General features: G+C 40.8%; 2 protein-coding genes across 8 annotated transcripts in view; one reads left to right on the forward strand and one right to left on the reverse strand.

Annotated features, from left to right (window-relative positions):
- The window catches only part of ubr5 (ubiquitin protein ligase E3 component n-recognin 5), a 38,956-nt gene extending 34,271 nt beyond the window's left edge, over window positions 1–4,685 (reverse strand). For all 7 annotated transcript variants that reach the window (XM_071534354.1, XM_071534353.1, XM_071534352.1 and 4 more), the window contains exons 1-3: window positions 4,464–4,685; window positions 1,063–1,107; window positions 855–936 (exon numbers count right to left, since the gene is read on the reverse strand). In XM_071534354.1, coding sequence (XP_071390455.1) covers window positions 855–936; window positions 1,063–1,107; window positions 4,464–4,525 — 189 coding nt within the window. In that variant the 5' untranslated portion in view covers window positions 4,526–4,685. The remainder of the gene's footprint in view (window positions 1–854; window positions 937–1,062; window positions 1,108–4,463) is intronic.
- Window positions 4,686–14,335: 9,650 nt separating this feature from the next.
- Window positions 14,336–18,561, forward strand: LOC139656740 (Krueppel-like factor 10). Its single transcript, XM_071534356.1, has 4 exons — window positions 14,336–14,471; window positions 15,397–15,627; window positions 16,029–17,004; window positions 17,521–18,561. Exons 1-4 carry the CDS (start codon window positions 14,466–14,468, stop codon window positions 17,799–17,801), a joined length of 1,494 nt encoding a protein of 497 aa, XP_071390457.1. The 5' UTR covers window positions 14,336–14,465; the 3' UTR covers window positions 17,802–18,561.
- Window positions 18,562–18,868: the final 307 nt, after the last annotated feature.

Raw genomic sequence — 18,868 nt, forward strand, 5'->3', positions numbered from 1 at the left:
AAAGATCTTGTAATGTTGAGCGCAATGTACCAAAAATGGGATTGAAATGCCATCTGAAAAGCACCCGCTGGTGCTGAATAAACCTCATAAAATCATTTATTACATTAAGCACATCATAAAACCAAAAACCTTTTGTCCTCCACATCTGAGTCTGTATGATAATCACATAGTAAAATACTGCTGTGCAGACCACTTCATATACCACAGGAGTGCCCTTACAAGCACTGGATTACACTAGCAGATTATTTACGTTATAACCATGCAACATTACACTAAGCAATAACACACACCACTGCTTTCCTAAGTTGCGGTCCAAGGAATAAAATCTTAATATTAAAATCCATACTCATTCTGCACACACTTTCACCTCTGCATGTTTCACCTGTTTGCTGATGTTTCAGTGAAAGATTAGATAAACATACAGAGGTGAATTACTGCATGTCTCTTCAATGTGTCCATAACCCTGTTCAAACTGGATTAGCTTCATCGGGGGAGGTCCTGTAATTGTGACTATAATCAACACGAAGTCCAGAAAGTAAAAACCCTGAAGCAAATTGCCTACTGTTTTTCAGCAAAACGCAGAGGTCATCTGATAATAGTAATCCGATTTGAACTGTCATCTCGGTAATATAATATGGTGTTACATTTTTGATGGATGGCAGATAAAAAGAAGTGTAGATCATGATGTTCTGCATGTAGGCTATGAGCAGTAATTTGAGGGAAATCACAGAGATCTTTTATTCCATGCAAATGGTCTGCTGGAATTATCCACAAAGCATGGAAAAATTACATTACAGGACATCCCCCAGTAAAAGTAATCCAGTTGGAATAGTGCTAATGTTTTATAGCATTACCTCAAGGAGAAATCCAGCATGGTTTGGACCGACCACACATTGTTTCAGGGTGGCCTGCTCCAGCAGACTGAGGTGTGGATGACTGCATTGGGGAAAAAACAAATGGAGATAAATAGCAGGAAATATGAGATAATAAATGGGATAGTGTTCACACACACATCAATCTGGATCAAAGTAGCCGACAGTCACCATGTCAACACAGACTCACCTGTTGTAGTTGTATTTGTTGAGTTTCTCTGAGACTTCACGGAGCCTGATAAGAAGACAAAAACCAAATTAATGCAAGTAAGACCCATTTCAGTGTGATGCAAATATGAAGTGCTGAAAGGTAAACATCAAAAGATGAACCGTTAACTACACATCAAACCTGCTAAATTTCACAAAAAGTTAAACATTGTGAAGTGGAATTTTTCCCCACATAAAAACTTCATGGCTTCAAATCATCATGTCGATCTATTCAATGTACCTGATGCAGTATACATAAATTCCAGCTCATATTATTGAGTATAAATGTCTTAAAATTGTGTCATGAGAAACAAACAAGCAGCATTGTATCTGTCCGCACATTACAGCATTAACCCATTAACCAATCCATACTGGGCATGAATGATGAGGCTAGGACAAAAGTATACCATTTAATTGTGACGACATCCGTTTATATCGTTGTGTCCTATTTTGCCGCTGCCAAAAATGTGAACATAGGTGTCATAAGCTGTCGTCCACTGTTGGCTTCACTCATCCTAAGATAGCACAGGATAGGTCATACCCCTGGTCATAGGGACATAAGGGGCGAGTGCTGAGACCCATCTGACGATGACAGCAGAGCAACCTCTAAGAAACTCAATAGTGCAATGCTAGTCTCAAGCCTGCCACTCCAAGGCAAGAATGTCTGTCATCTATCTATAGTCAAAGCATGAAGGCAATGAGTGATGTACTGAAAATGATCCATCAACAGATTTCTGTAAAGTTTAAGATAGTCTGTCCTATTGACTTCCACAGCAGTCAGACTAATTAAATGGCCTGGCTGACAGACAGAGTTCATTGAAATTCTCCTGACCAAACAATGGAGGAGGCAATTAGACATTCACTTTCTGAAGGACGACCTTCCACACCCTCATGTTCAATACAGGTTGTCAATCTCCTTTATCGTAATCAACCACTGGTTCAGCATGTGATACTGTTATACATCTTGCCTCATAATGGCTAACTCAAAGACAATGGAATTATGAGAACAAATTTGCAAAAAAAGCAAATGGCATATTAAACTATCCACATATGAAATGTAAATGAATGTATGTATATGTATGTATGTATGTGCCTATCTGTATATTGTCTATATTCCATGTTGTTCCACTGTTTGATTAAATGACAGGTTTAACACAGACAAATGTAAAACAATCTGAAATCTCCTTTTCAACATTGCACAGGAGGCCCCTTAGAAACTAACCAGGTGCAGGTTAAAAGGAAAACACATATTCCTAAATTATAAACACTGACCCAGCCACTTTCCTCTGGCTCACCACGTCTGAGACGCAAGTGACACAGTGAAGCTAGAAATACCCCCATACTACAGAAGCACATTTAAAAGCTCATGCATCAGTCCAAACACTGCAGGGAGGTAAGAGCAAATGACTCACAAAGCATCCAGGTCAGTCATCCACTAACCTACCAGGCAAATAAATGGCACCACCATAGCACAGAGACAAAGCTTGACAAGTCATCTCATGCCATATAAAACAGACTTTAACTAGCCCATTTAGCAAAAATAGATTATTAAAAGTCCATCTAACTGCACAGGAATACTATTTACAATTCTATTCTACCTAATGTGTCAGAGTTGACCTTAGTTAGGTCAAGAAAACCATTGGCATTTGCACGCTATGCATTGCCTCGTAGCACCTATGTCCTGTCGGACCAGAACTTAGCTTTATGGCACTTACTCCCGTTGTTCTCTCAAGACTAGATCCTTGCTTGTGTTGTATTAAAATCTCATATGTACATCGCTTTGGATAAAAGCGTCTGCCAAATGGGAAATTGTAAATTGTAATTTGGTTGAGTAAATGTGACCGGATATTCATGCCAGGCAAGCGCTTCAAATCTGCCAAAGTGGAGCAAGCCTCTTCTATTTCAGATAAAAGTACTTATCTGCTTTGACAACTGCAAGTTCCTTCTCGGGTAAAAGAGAGGAGGGGGCCCAGCAGCACATGGTGACTATAGCTCTGCATGTGTGCAATGGCATGCATGCCTGGGGATGAAACAGCCATGACCTCCTTAGGGAAGTGATGGTCTATACCAAGATGTTTGACTGGCCTTTTCAACGAGAATCTGATCCACCACAGTGAGCTGTGCTTTCTTGTCAGTCAGGCCAAAGTTGGTGCCACATAGTGGAAGAGTATACCAATCTGCACAAAGCTTTCAAATACTAGCAGCCTATATCCAGTTCTTTATCTCAAGGTCATTCTAAAATACACTTTACGACTTCTCAACCTCTTTGTCTTAAAGTAGAACAGCTCATTAATCAGTTCAATCTCAATGGATGATATAAATAGGTTTACCATAAATCACATGCAGTGCCAAAATACAGGTCGCATATGATTTTCTGGACATTGCTTAGTACTACTACTATCTCTACAATTTCTAAATAAAACTATAAATACAAAACCCATGGTAGTGTAATGACACTGATGCCAGTTACTACTACTAACAATATTCAGTGTCTAAATTGCAGCCACATTTTGTAGCGAACAATGAATTCAACTTATGTCATGTGATCATTGAAACAGCCTTCCCTTATTCTAGTATCCCACTCTGCTTACTCGCACTTCATATGCCTCAGCATGTCAACTAATCAAAAACGATTACAAGAGTGATGTGAATGCAATGTGTTGCTAGCTGTGCATCATTGCATTTTTCCAGAGATATTTATCGCACTGCGCACACGGTGCATTAGAAACGTTAGAGATAGAGAAAGGTGATATTTCCATTGATGTCAACATATAGCACCATCATTTACTTAAAAAAAACTTGACGCAAAACACACAGATACAAACGTTTGACTTTGGCAAGAGCGTGGTATAGCATTAGCTTGCTGTTAGCTTGCTAGCATTAGCAGCTAGCTATCAGTTAGCTGACGTTAGCTACTTCATTGATCTTGATAATCAATGAGACGCCCACAAAACAAACATTGAGACATACAAGAAGAGTATACAACAAAATTCGGCACGAAAACATGATAAACTTACACAACATTGTGTTTTATGACCTATATTCCCTCTCTTTTCCCCCCATCCCCCAACCCGCATTGTCCATCTCAACTTTGACTGTGAGCCAATCATTCCACAGAACCAAGGAAACAGCCTGCTAACGTTAGCTAACGTTAGCAGCACTACAGCACTACACCGACTGTTTAGCTAGCAGCAAGCTAACGAGGATTGTTCAAGATTCCGGGCCTTGTTTTAACCCGGGGGGTCATAAAAATCATTTCAACTCGTATTCACACGTATGACAATGTCGCCATCGTTCACAAACATAACGTTGAACACCGTGTACCACACCCCGCACATAAATATTGATTTCAATTCTTCTTTTCCACCGCCCGCAACAAAATACCTGTCATTGAGCTGATCCTCGGTCCCGGGCAACGGGTGAACCACGAAGTGTATAGATGTCATGGGGTCAATCCAAAATCACACGCAGACGTGTGAAATATGTGGAAATTGTTATTTTCTCGATTACTGTATATACGAGGGTTCATAGGAATCTTATAATGGCGAAAAAATCCCGAGTTTAGATCCACAGCCTCCTCACCCACATGCCGCCATCTTAACTCTACCAAGCTTCTTCTCTCTGTGTTGATTAGCGCACATGCAAACGCTCTGCTGGTTGGACCCTGAGCACAAACAGGAAATGTGTTAAATTGGACGGGATTGGCTTGGAGAAGAAAGGCAATGCTACTGTAATAAAAAAATACTGTACTTTCACACAGCAAACTCTTTGTTCTTATCCAATAGATCAAATGCATCTTTGTTTGTCTATATTTTTCAGGCACCTGCAGTAATTTCCAGGTACATCCATTCCAGTATCAAAGAAAGGGTTAAGTAAGGTTAGGTTATGACACCAGGTTATGCAGACCAACTCTAGGAGGCTATTGTTTGGAGGCTGAGCATGTAGGATATCAGGAATCAAGCTTGATCCTTATAATGTAACTAAGGATAATGTCTGCTGTTATAATTGCCAGGAGCCAGCATTCAAGAAAAACAGAGAAAAAAGTGTGTCAGTGTATTTCCAAACCACAGTTACAGTACTCCACATACTATTGTGCTAGCCAAAGCCTGAAAATAATCTGGTAGTACTGCATGTGCTTAACCATTGGGAATATCTGCTCTTTATAAGTGTAATTCACCACTAATCATACATTTGCTCATGATTATTATTACTATATTATTATTCTTGTTGAGGCAAGAATGAAACACAATTCTGTGTCTCTGTATGGCTAACAGCACTGCCTCTAGGTGCAATCAAAGGAATCATGCAGGATAAATCCATGATATGATTGTATTGGCCTTTACAAATCACATTCAGGTTCCACTCATGACAATATACTGTATATATCAGGGTCCAACAAAATAAGTCAGTTAATGAGAACGGATTCCAGTCATGTACTTATGGGATCATACAAACAATTAGATGGATTGTACATTTCTTAAGCATGCTCTATCAGGGAGTGTGGAAAACAAAACATCACAAAAAAATCTTCTTATCTTGTTGCATGTGCATAGCAGTAGACTTAGCTGAGGACTTGAGGATATTGTAACCATACTGTGACCAAGCATTCGTCAAGGTGATGTCACCATATCTCGAAGGAAAGATCCGGTTATATTTGGCATACTGTCAGTATCACTGAGGTATGGAAACATGTGGGAACATGTGGGACCCTCAATTTAATGCTACAATTTTCACATTTGAATTATATCTAAAACTAAACCAACTCAAATCTACCCAGTATAAAGGGAAAGGAAGTTGGGAACTACATCATTTGAAGCCTATTAAGCTCGGATAATGCGTTAAACATATTGCAGTTGAGCATGCATGCTTCTCTGATATGAAATAAAGAAAATGCAGCAGACAGGGCAAGGGAAGCTCAAGGTTAACCTTGGGTAAATCTAACAAAAAAGAAGTCCACTTTGAGCGGTGCTTGATTCTTGGCTGTTGCCCTGGATATGAGAGTGAGAGCTGGCCTAGATATGGCAGCTATTAGGGAAGGGAGGGGGATGAGGACCTCATCACACAGCATGGATCAAACGAGTGGGCTGACATTCAACAGCTCCAATATACTGATAATCCAGACTGAGTTTTGTATTCCTCATGTTGACAACAATAGTCAGACTCAATGTACTTAGACAAAAATACTGTTTAAAGCTGATCTCACTTTTAGGCAGTTTGTAGAGAAAATGAAGAGCAGTCTCATGAAAAATAACATTGAATCTTTTGATGTGAATCAAAACAAGACTTGGTGAATCCTGCGGTCATCATTCTGATCTGGGTTGACCAGCCTTACACTTGGACTAATCCAATAAAGGCGATTGTCTTTTTGCACCAGCAGATGGCAGGGTTTACCTTTCATAATGAGATGAGTATTAGACCCAGGAAGCCACTCTGAACCTGAGGTAATAATTGTCCCTTTCCTGCACTGCTACCTGAAATATTTGTGACAGATTAGAATGGACACGTGCATATAGACAGACAGAAAGTATGAGAGAGAGAGAGAGAGAGAGAGAGAGAAACAGAGAGACCTAGGTATGTAGCTCCAGAGCTCAATGACTGGCCAGGATGACCTTTTGTCAAATGTTGTCATTCTCATTGAGTCAAAATCAGCTGTTAAAGAAATGTACTGGACAACTGGAACTGAGAGGTTTCCTGCTGAGGAGACATCATGAGAATCTGAAGTGGAATATGACACTGAAATTACTGAAATTTTCACTGTCCTGGGTCAGGTTCCTTGTTCATCTGTCACGCTTGGAGGTCGGGAACATCCCAAGTTCCAAGCTGTCTTGAATGCAGCATAAATTCCCACTGAGCCTAATTCTCTGATCTGCTTCGCTGACTTCATACTGACATCACCAAAAACTGTTTTGCGGTGGAATGAAAAAAAGCTAATTATGCCATGTATTGGATAATGATTTCTTGAAATAAAACATGAGGTCACTCGTGCCACTAGCATATTAAAGTGCCCGAAGCCTGTATTAACTACTGGTGATTTGATTATTTTTTATTGTGTTTCATCCTGCTGTGATAGTATTTCATTATGCTGCATGGTGTTCAGTTAACATTGATAAGACTTTAGCCGAACAGATGTTTTGTAAAAGTTTTAGCCTAGAATAGAACAAGACAAATGCTAAATAATTGCATGTTATGAAAGGTTTTATTCCAGAAGACTGGTATAACGATTTTGAAAATAATTATCTGAAAATAGTTACACAACAGTTCAAAAACACAGATGAATGCATCCACCAACGTTACTACAAAGTAAGAAATGGTGTTTGGATAGCTAATAACATCAGTAATAACACTGTGGATACCGCATTTTGGAATGAAGCCGCATATTTTCGTTTGATCTTGCCTTCTTGTTCAGTGCCACATGTCATGTACCTTGCAGAGACACAAATTGTCCTCACAAAGCTGTTTCTAGGTACCTTTCCCTATGTTGACTGAGAACAACACTGAGGTTAATGAAACCAGTTCCATTGCTCTGTGAAAAAAACCTTATAACCTTTTACCAGAGTGAAGTCAAACAAAACCCCAGAAATCTCCAGAGCTATTTTTAGGTAGTTGGCCAGTGGGTTATCAAATGACCTTTGGTGTTGTTAAATATGGGTACAAAAGACTTGCAGCCAGGGAACTGCAATATCATCATAGCAAGGTTAGTGGGTTTGCAGCTTAAGGAACAGAGCATGTTCCAGACCAAATTAGTAATATGATCAAAAGAGGCCTTCAACATGGATGATAAGACACTAGGAATACATTCAATTTGATTCTCTTTTGGGGGAAAGTCTCTGAATTGTCAACAGTGGATCGAATGTACTGCCCAAAGCAAAACCAACACCACTGATATTCTTCCACACCTTCTTCCACATCCATGCAGACACCAGTGGACCAGCACCAGCTCTTGTCACTCAGGCCTGAACCAGAAGTACAAGTTATCTCTAGTGAGGTAACACGATCACTAACTGAAGAGTGGGGCTTTAAAATAACTCCTCTTAGTGCTGGCTGTGACATATCTTAACAGGCCGAGGGCAGGACTGACCAGTGAGCGGTAAACTGACTGCAACTCTGCCTATTAACACTGGGTCAGGCGAGGCCTGGGGCACCGACACACTGCTCCACACACCCACTCACAGATGCTGCGCAGCTTAAAGGGCATTATGGCTCTCCTGGCATGCACATGAGGAGTAGAGAGGTAGAATGAGCTGTTCCTGGCTGGGTGTCTTCTAAGAGCCTATTACTTTTTGGGGAGAGCCAACCACCCATTCCCGTATCACAGCACAAGAGCAGAGCAAGCCCACATTGACCTATAGTCTCACTTGCCAGCCAACATTGTCCTTACTAAACTAGCTACTTCTATGAACTACTCTCTAAGTTAATAGTTAGTAGATTCTTATAAAAATCTATCTGTCCATTGCGCAACAGTGATTCAGATGTTGTAATGTCCTGATCAAAAGTACATGCCCCCCCCCCCCCCCCCGCCTCCCCATCACATTTGAATTTGTCCAGTTCAAGCAAGTTGTGTGGGAAGAGAAAAAACGTTCACCGGAGGAGCTGCTGCAAAAAAGTAGGCTGAAAATTACTTTCCCAAGTGTGTTCATCGCAGTCAGATTAGATTAGATTACATTAGATTACATTAGTCTCCCATAGGAGAAATTTGTCTTGGGCATTCAAGAGAACACAGGTGACGTAGCAGCACACAGCCTCTCCATATACACACAATATATCCGTATACATGTACAATCAAACTACAGTTAACATTCAGTAACACACACAGATCCATATACACCAGAACATACACACTAAGAATATTGCCTGATGCCCTACACCAAAATATTGCACAGATGCCCTACACCAAGATATTGCACATTCCCCCCACTAAAGGCCATAACATTAGATATTGCACAGATGCCCTAAACCAAGATATTGCACATTCCTCCAATAAAAGCCACAACGTTTCACCCCCCCCAAACCATGTTGTGATGCCATAACGAATAATCGATTCAATGGCTGCCCTGTAGAACAATAACATAATGCTTTTATCCACTCCATGGACCCTGGGCCTTCGCAGAAAATGCAGACGCTGACTGATTCGTGAACAAACATACTCCACTTGATGAGCCCATTGTAACTGAGAATCAAAGTGAATACCTAAGTACTTGTATGTTGTTACCTGCTCAACTCTCTCCCCGTTGATTAGAACTGGGCTATGATCACCAACAGACCTGAGATCGAAGACCATTTCTTTAGTTTTTCTAACGTTTAACATCAGGTTGTGCCCCTCACACCACTTCACAACCTCTTCTATCGCTGACTTATACATAGCAATGTCTGAATCTTTTGTCAGTAAGCTGAGTATGGCTGTATCATAAGAAAACTTGATAATGTAGTTGTTTGTGTACTGGTTTCTGCAATCATTTGTATATAATGTGAAAAGAAGGGGAGAGCTTACGTCAGGCTTTTCTTAACCTGCCTTTACTAACTGTAAGGGTGAGAGATCTTTTTCCCAACTTCAAAGAGTGAAGAACGAACTGGTCGAGTTGATGCTTGTGGAAACGTTTTCTCTTTGAACTGGATGCGCGGTTTGTGATGCTTATAACAACCATAATTTCTAATAGCCTACGCATTGCAATACATTCAGGGATGGACTGGCCATCGGACTACCAGGAGACTTCCCGGTACATCAAATGACAGGCAGAGTTTAATCTGAGCCGCGGAGCTGACAGGTTGTGTTGTGAAATCACCAGCAAGGATGGTTGGTGTCCGGCCGATGGCGGTGGGCTGATTTGCATTTACATTTCCCTGCTGCTTTTCCTTTTCCTATTAGCTATTCGATTTGCTTAGTTATTTAGCTTCTCCTTTTAGCCTCTCCATTTAGCCTTTCCGTGACACTTTGGGCCTTGCGAAAAACAATTGCGTAAAACGATGCAAATTAGCCATGGGATGTAACAAGCTCTCTGATTGGTTAGAGAGCCGCACCCGCCTCATACCCTAGCTATCTTTTCCAACACTGTTTAGGCGCCAAGAAGACCCAAAGTGTCACGGAAAGGCTAAATGGAGAGGCTAAAAGGAGAAGCTAAATGACTAAGCAAATCGAATAGCTAATAGGAAAAGGAAAAGCAGCGGGGAAATGGAAATGCAAATGGGAAAGGAAATTGCCCTTTTAAATGCCTGAGTAAAATTTGTATTCTTAATTCAATTTGTGAATCCAGTTATTTATTTCTCTTTTTAAACTGCATTTTCAAATAGATTTTTAAATTCCATTATTTATTTATGAATTCATTTATGTATTTTAAATGATGTACTTATTGACTGTTTTATGGTTGTTTTTGTAAATCCCTTTTTAATTTGAACTATTTATTGATGGATTAATATTTCATTTGTAAATTCTTTTTATAATTCCTCTTTTTATTGCCCATTAAAATATCAAATAATGAATTACATTGTAATTTAGTCTATTTATTCATAGATTAATCAATTAATTTGTAAACAAATTTATCAATATTTTCATTGTACAATTAGTTATTCATTAATTAAATGCTTTATTACTATTTCCGTGACACTTGTGGTCCTCCATACCAGTCCATGCCTGAATACATCGTCTCAATGTGCTGCTGCTTTCACCTTCTGCAGTTCCCACTGTCACATCACCTCTCCTGGCGCTTCAACTGTTGAAGTGCCTGCTTGCTAGTTATTGAGCTTGCCTTATTTGGTGGTATGTGGGGCCTTGTCCGTGGTACTCGGCTGAAGTTGCATTACATGTCTGTGTAATGATTTTTTTTCTTTTTTGTTTAATGATTTCTTTTAGTCATGCTCTGTAATGGTTTAGTCTTCATTCAGGCCTTTGGAAATTCATGGTGGAAACAATGATTTTTAGCATGATGTCTTTGATGTGAGTTGCATTCAAATTTGATACAGTATAGCTCTGTGTGTAAAGCCTAAAATGACATTTGTAAGCTCAAGTCAATCTATGGTGTAAAGTAATTTGTTGGTTAGTACATTGTCCTACATTTGTATGCAGTATGTGTGTTGAGCCTGTCGTTTAAGTTAATGTAAATTTATGATCTTTATTGCAATAGTAAATTTCACTTTTTGCATGTAAAGTGGAAGCAGGGGGGCACTTCTTCGTCATCCTAGGGCACCACACTGTGTTAATCCGGGCTTTCTGATGTAACTAATTAACATTGGCCCAAAATCTAGGTCTCCATTGCATCATGCTAGAAAACTAGGGCACCCTGCTTGGTTGAGGACCAGCAACATGGCATTGGACCAGTGAAAAATGTTTATGTCATGACTGTTTACTCTGCAATTTAAACTGCCGTAACTTTTATTTATAAATAAATAAGAGTCAGCCATGATAGAGTGCAGACATTAATGTATTGGTCATTTCACAATGTGGTGGTGCACAACACACAGTTTATTTAAAGATAGCTCTGTAATGTGATGCATGTTTCAGTTGAGCTTTTAGTCTTGGGTTTCAACCTCAAAAGGGGAGAAAGATCACAGGGTCAACAATCTGATATCATAGGAGCTGAGTCTCATTGAAGGGGACTGGTATTTAGTGGGAACATTTGATATTCAATAGACATATGAAAAATAAAATAAAATGCATATTATTACAAATAACCCTTCAACAAATGATTAAAAATAAAGTAAGATAAGTTGAAAGTTTAATGATCCCCAAGGGGAAACTGGGACGTTCCAGCAGCAAATGGTAACAACAAAACATTTAATATACTGTATATAACAACAGAGCAAATTAAGGTTATATAAACATATGCAACTGTCGATTTCAACTCTCAAACATGTTAAGTAGAATGTAGAATGCATGAAAGTAGAAAAATGGATTAAAGCATTATGAGCGCAAAAAGCAGCAAAGCATAAATACATGAAGAAAAAATGAATACAGAATATGTACAACGTATAAAATATACCAAAATATGAAATATATGCAGTATGCAGTATGTACAGAACTGGGGCACCATATCTAGAAAAACTGACAATGTGACAATGTGCAAAGCACAGAGCTGGCAAGCAATGTATTTAAAAACAATACATTTACTTTGTATTGTCAAAGTATTATTGTTGATGTTGTTGTTGTATTAATTTGCTTATGCCCTGGAGTGAAATAAAGTTTTAGAGAACCACTTTCCATTTAAAAAAGTCATCTTTCTGCCACAACGTAGTACTAGTACTTTAGTACGTAGTACTAAATAAAATTAATTGATGAATTTACAGACCCACCAAATACAAATTATAAAATACACAAAGGTCACACCTTTTTTAAATAAACAGTGGATATGTTGCCCATCTGCTGTAATAAGGGACACATTCTTCAAGAAACCATTATAGAACTGTGTTACTGGATTGCTGGAAATCATGATTTCAAGACGTTAATGATATTAAATAAAGAAAATAATGGATAAAGTCATGTTAAATAAACCAATAAAAGAATATATGGATTTTGTTTTTTCAGTAGGTCTGCCTAGAATTATTACTTTTTGTCACTTGCACTGAGGTTAATTTCGCTTCCAGAAAACTCAAACCTTTTCTGTGGAGTTACATTCCTGGATATGCTTTTGAGGAACATCAGCCAGTGCCAGACACACTGAAAGTGCCAGTCGTCTGTGTGTGTATTTCTCTATTGTCTGCGTACAGCCTCCCTTTTGTTCTGACTCTGTGTGCTGTGCAGGAGGGTCTAGACAGCTGACACTTACCTAATCCACAGGCTGCCTGAGGCCTCCCATCTCCTGTTGGCTGACCTCTTTCTCCCACAAAGGACAACAGGCCTGAAATCTCGTGCTCATCTAACCACTAGACCTTGAAAAGAGCAGTCATAATGCGAAAATATCTCAATTTGCTCAGGTGACAAAGTGAGGTCAAGTCAGAAACTTCAGGAATAATGCCATTTGTAGCCAGTTGAGGCCTGTCCAGTTTACTAAAACAGGGAAATGGATTTTCAGTGAAAATCCTAAAAGAACAAAATACAATCTCTTTCACGTAAAATTATTCTTATATTCAGGTCATTGTCAAATTCATGAGAAGCAGTGTTTTAATTTGTTTTTTAATTAAGAAGATCATTTTAAGAGAAATTGGGTTGACCCAACCTCCTTGACACCATTCAAAACACTGTTAGACTAACTCAACAATTTCAACTTTTGCATTTATTCACATTCAAAGTCACAGCTGAAAATAAAATGCAATAATCAGACTTGTTTTAATTTATTGTATGAGTATGATGCTTGTTTTTATTTGTGAATTCTGTTAAAGTGCCACATAAATAAAGTGTATTATCATGTTATTATTAAAAGTTACTCTCAAAGCAGTTTCATCTTTCCAGAGGAACTGCTGCACACAAAAGCTGTTACAAAAGCAGATGTGATGCAGTATGAGGCATATAGGAACCTATAGTACACCCATGGGCGTTAATTCACTAAACCCTAAGTCTAACATAATTAACAACCAAAACTTCCAAATCTTCCAAATTCCATAGATACAATTCCTGGGGTCAAAAAGGAGCAATGACTGGCGACTGACAGGATATTATGATTTGGTCACTGTAATAAATTAGTAGATGTAGAGGTCATCAAACTATCAGCTTAGAGGGAACATTGGTCATGATCTGCACTCTTTTCCCCAAAATAGATCTGTAGTACTTTTTAGGCTAAGATATGACAAGTGCTCATGTGTTGTCAAACTCAATTGACGCCCACAGATAAGTGAAGCAATGACAGATGATATTATTTGGTGAATGTGATAAATTATTAGACAAGTCACCAAACTTGCTTGAACTTTGCTCTCTGCTATAATGCTAAATAGCCTACTACAAGACGTAATGTGTGCTCACTTAGGCTAAGGTAAGTAAATGTAATGTGCCAATACGCTCCACCCAAATTGATGATCATCAGTAGGCTACTCTTCTTTTTTTTTCCCTACCTCAGAATGTGATTAGTCATTGAAGGTGTGTGTCTGCTCCGGGGAAGTGAAGGGGGTTTTAGGTGACTCATCCGGGGCGGAGGGGGGGTGAGACAGGGATGTTTTCACACGCCGATGCTGTTGTGTACCACGCCGCTTCCACGATCCCATCAGCCCCCGATCACGCACCAAGTCCCCTCCCATTGGCCGGCGCCTAACACACCTTTACGTGCTATTGGCCGCGCGGCGGAGCCACGCCCATCTTTTCCCACCGCATTTGAAACGATGAACGCGAATGGAGCCGGAGGAAGAAAACGGGGAAACATGCAATATTGGTTTAAAGGCTTCCCACAGGACGCGAGCTCGAGCTCTCACCGGTAAACCCAGTCACCCCAGTTCCCCCGACCCGTGGAAGTATCTGAAACCAGTTCACACATGGATGTAAGTAAACCGTTTTATTTCCTTAAAACTGTTTTTAAACTATTCTGAAATTTAAATGTCATGTCTTTAATAATGGGAAGTGCTTTGATTATGTGACGGGCAGGGATAAAGCCTATTGGAGGGTAAACCCACCTAAACCTCTGTTGGCCCACCTGTTTTGTAAAGAAATCGAGTTTATACACTTGTTTACCCTGACATAAATTGTTATGACATAAATCCATAGTTTAGGTAGTATCAAACTGGTGTAAGTTATATGAGGATACGGTCTTTTATGGGAAAAAAGTATAAATGAACACTTTTCTGGAAGTATAATTTATTTCTGTTTTTATTGGTGGATGTGATGCCTTATGATAATCAGTTTCTAGAGGTCATACTATAGATTACAAACCTTTTGATCCAGCACCACCATCACTGGTGATGGGTGATTGAGGAGTGGGATGGCTGTAAATTGTGAGTTGATATTGAGGGACTGTGTGGTGGGCCAGTAGGGAGGGGTTGTTTGTGTAAGCAGCACAGTTGTTGCTTTTGGCCCCAGGGGAAGTAGGTGAAAGGGCCCAGAGCTCAAGAGCAGCAGCTGATCATGCTTAGTTCACATGCCATATTACATGTTCTGTATGGGTTGATGATTGGTAAAATCAATATGTTTTTAAACATTGATTGAACAGGCTGTGGCATGTGGAGAGAACTGTGTCTATGTCCGCTTATATAATGTACACAATGTAAGTTCTGTTGTTATTTAACATTTTGTAAATCTGGTAAGAGATGAAGTCCAGCACAGAAAAGGTTATTACAAGACTATAATGAGAGATGTATTGACAGTCCCAATGTAAGAATAAGCAAAATAAAATGAAAGTGATTAGAAAATGGAAAAGATGACCTGTATAGGTTTATGTTTGTCTCATGCTCATCGTCCCTCTTCTAACAGAGTTGTACCATGGAAGTTGAGGAGCTACACTCGAGCATCCAGGCTGAATTCCAGTCTGGCCCTCTGGGTACGGGAGATATGGAGGCTGTGGAGGCTCTGATGTCCATGACCAACCACTGGAAGAGCCGGAGCTTCAGGCTCGGCCACTTCAGACCCCTGACCCCCTCCTCAGACCTCTCAGAGGACGACTCTCCCTCCCCTGGCGCTGCAGGGCCACAGGACTCTCTCCTGGTAAATCACCCATACAGGCTGAGAGTTGTTTTGCTCTTTTAGTCCGAGGCTGAGCGATCAAGGTTTTGGCATAACTGCTTGGCCTAGAATATGGCATTAGGGGCCAGATTTTGTGGATTGTTAATTGTCTATGGTGAACCCTGCTTGGGTTTAGACTAGTCTCATTAGTCATCTCCAAATAATACACTGTGTCATTTAGCACAGCATCACTAGGGTTTTGAGCGACCCATATATTGTCTTCAAATTTTGTCTGAATAATGCATGCAACTGTAGGCATTCAGTCTAAAGTCAGTGGTAGAATCTGTGTAAATGATCAAATCTTAAATAGATTTGACCATATTTTGTAGTAGTTTTGACCACCTTTATTACATAAAGTATTGATAACCCTCTTGTCGTTTCAGTGTATGACACCGCCATACAGCCCGCCCAACTTTGAGGCTGCCCACCCAACCTCAGGAGCATCACAGCATCAACCCGCTCCAGCTACAAACACATGCCAGCGGAGCTCGCTGCCAGCAGAGGAGAGTCTTCTGCAGCCACAGCGGAGGTCCCAGTCCACCAGCGTGATCCGCCACACTGCAGACGGCCAGCGCTGCTCCTGTCACATCTACCCCATCTCCAGAGAACACCGCCACCCCCGGCTTCACGCAACAGACTCAAATAAGACCTTGAACTCCCGAGATGGGCTGAATCGTAGAGACTCTGAGGAGAATATTATAATGCGGTCCGTCTCTCCAGCTGCCACGCCACAAAGACCTGCTACTGTAACTCTGCCAACCTCAGCTGAAGCCAGCCAGACCCAGTTGAGGCTCTCGGGCCTGGGTGATAAATCAAACGCACCTCAGCCTGTCTCCTCTGTCCCAGCTGGCGCTGCCGGGGTCTCTCCTGTGCCTGTCTACTGCCAGATTCTTCCTGTTTCTCCTACTTCTACCAGCACAATGGTCCCCACTGCTGTTGTACACACACCTGGTACAGCCACTGCTGCCTGTCAGCAACTGCAGCAACAGTTGCTACCTGTTCTTTCGGCAGTCACTGTGGACAAACAACAACAGGCACCGCCACCACTACCACCAACCCCGACAGCTTCTCCTCCTCAGGTCTTCCTCCTGGGGGGTCAGGTGGCCAAGGGGTCTGTAATGCTCCTGGTCCCTCAGCCGGCTGTCCCCACTCTCTACATTCAGTCGGCACTGGTGACCCCTGGTGGCACCAAGCTGCCGGCCATCGCCCCCGCGCCCGGTTTTACCCCTCCGGTTCAGAGAATCATCCCCCCGCAGCCGGAGGCGTCGCGTGTTCGCAGTCACGTTTGTCCCCACGAAGACTGCAGCAAGACCTACTTCAAGAGCTCCCACCTCAAGGCCCACATGAGGACACACACAGGTGAGAGAGGGAGGGAGGATTTGACTAATGCGCTTGTCAATGAATATTCATCTTCAATGACTCATACTACTACTCCTAGCACTACTACTATTAGTACTGCTACTACTAATTACAATAAAGGTTACATAAGTAAACGTATATAAGTCTAGGTCCAACTGTGAGTTAAATATAAAACAACTTTATTTGGAGGGTTAAGATATATATTTTATTTTTACTCAGTTCCACACAAACCCATGAGCACCTGTTAAGCTGGTTTGAAATCCTGTTGTGCTCCAAGTGCAATTGTTCACCTCATAATAAACTTTATTTGTATAGCACTTCTTAAAAACAGACAAAGCGCTTTAAAAGTCAACATCATACACAGAAAATAAGAGTAAAAACAATGTAACAGTAAAAATAATAGGATAAAAGACATCATATGAAAGCAAATCATGAAAAGAGATGATACCCCATAAATTCCTGCTGCATTTATTCCCACTCTATCCACCCCTATCTCACCCACGACTGTCCCAACAGGTGAGAAACCCTTCAAATGCAAGTGGGAGGGCTGCGAGAGGCGGTTCGCTCGCTCTGACGAGCTGTCTCGCCACCGCCGCACCCACACAGGAGAGAAAAGGTTCGCCTGTCCCATGTGCCTCAGCCGCTTCATGCGTAGCGACCACCTGGCCAAGCACGCCCGGCGACACCTGGCGGCCAAGAGGACGCCCTGCTGGACGCTGGGGGTCACCCACTCTGCTGGCCCCACCGCCTCCGCAGCACTCACTTTGTCCTCGAGGCTCGAGCTCTCTCTGACCTGAGGGATCTTAAAACAGAGACCAGTGGAAAAATTGTGAAACTGTGAAATCGCACCTTGGATGAGTGTGAGTGTGGCTTTGTTTGGTCGGGCCTCGCACAGCGCTGTTGTGATGGGCTGTTTGAAACTTCAGAACTTTTTTTACATGTTACCATCCAGTTGATTGCAATTGCAGAGCACTGCTGAAATCAAGCTACATGTTCAGCTTTTGTTGATTCACTGTTTCCTAATGTTCCCTACTTGATTAGTTGTTCTAGTTGAACATGAATGGGGCTTTGAGACTATGGCTAATGTTTACATTTGTACCTCAAACTACTGTATCACCTTAAACTTCAGAAAGCTGGAGTCAACTAAGCAATTACCATGAAAATATGATTGTGAAAGGTAGGGCAGTTACGTTGAACAACTGTAGATAGCATTCTGTGATGTCATTTTTTACATGCTACTTGCCAAATGTGCTCATTAACTGTTTGTTTACGTTTTAGTGATATTTGACCAAAGAATGTTGAAAAAATTTGTTTTTGTGCCATATCACAGATTCTTTTTGTAATGAAACAATTTTGCACAAAGCTGTTTTCTTCCAGGGAAAATAGAATTCTTTATGAAACATAAAAGCATTGTATTGATTTCTTATCTCTTGGTCAGTAGTCAGCTGTATAATCAGTTATCATTAGTATGATTGTCTGACTTGAAGGTTATGCTGAGACAGAGTGGAAGGTTAATAGTTGGTATAGACACTCCTTGACCTAGCCAACTTTTGTGTTTCATGCAATAAATTAAATCTGCCTGCAGAAGTAAACACAGCAGCATGAAGGTCTACATTCAGGCACATTTGTCCAATCCTCCTTTATTGAAAGTCAGGGAAAGGCCACCTCAGGGATCACTGCTTGTTTTTGCTGCAGCTCAGCCAGTTCATGGTGTGGTAGACTACTTTATTCCATAGGACTGTGACAGAGAACTCTGCATTCACCTCCTGTTTTTTTTACATGCAATTATTGACTTCAACATCAACTCACTTTGTTCAATGGTGCGTACATGGATCTTGACCACCCTGTGAGAGATTTAGTTCCC

The sequence above is a fragment of the Centroberyx affinis genome, unplaced genomic scaffold (assembly GCF_046629955.1).
Source record: "Centroberyx affinis isolate AG114_WGS23_722 - 3 ecotype Tasmania unplaced genomic scaffold, CSIRO-AGI_Caff_v1 ptg002522l_1, whole genome shotgun sequence".
Classification (NCBI taxonomy): Eukaryota; Metazoa; Chordata; class Actinopteri; order Beryciformes; family Berycidae; genus Centroberyx; species Centroberyx affinis.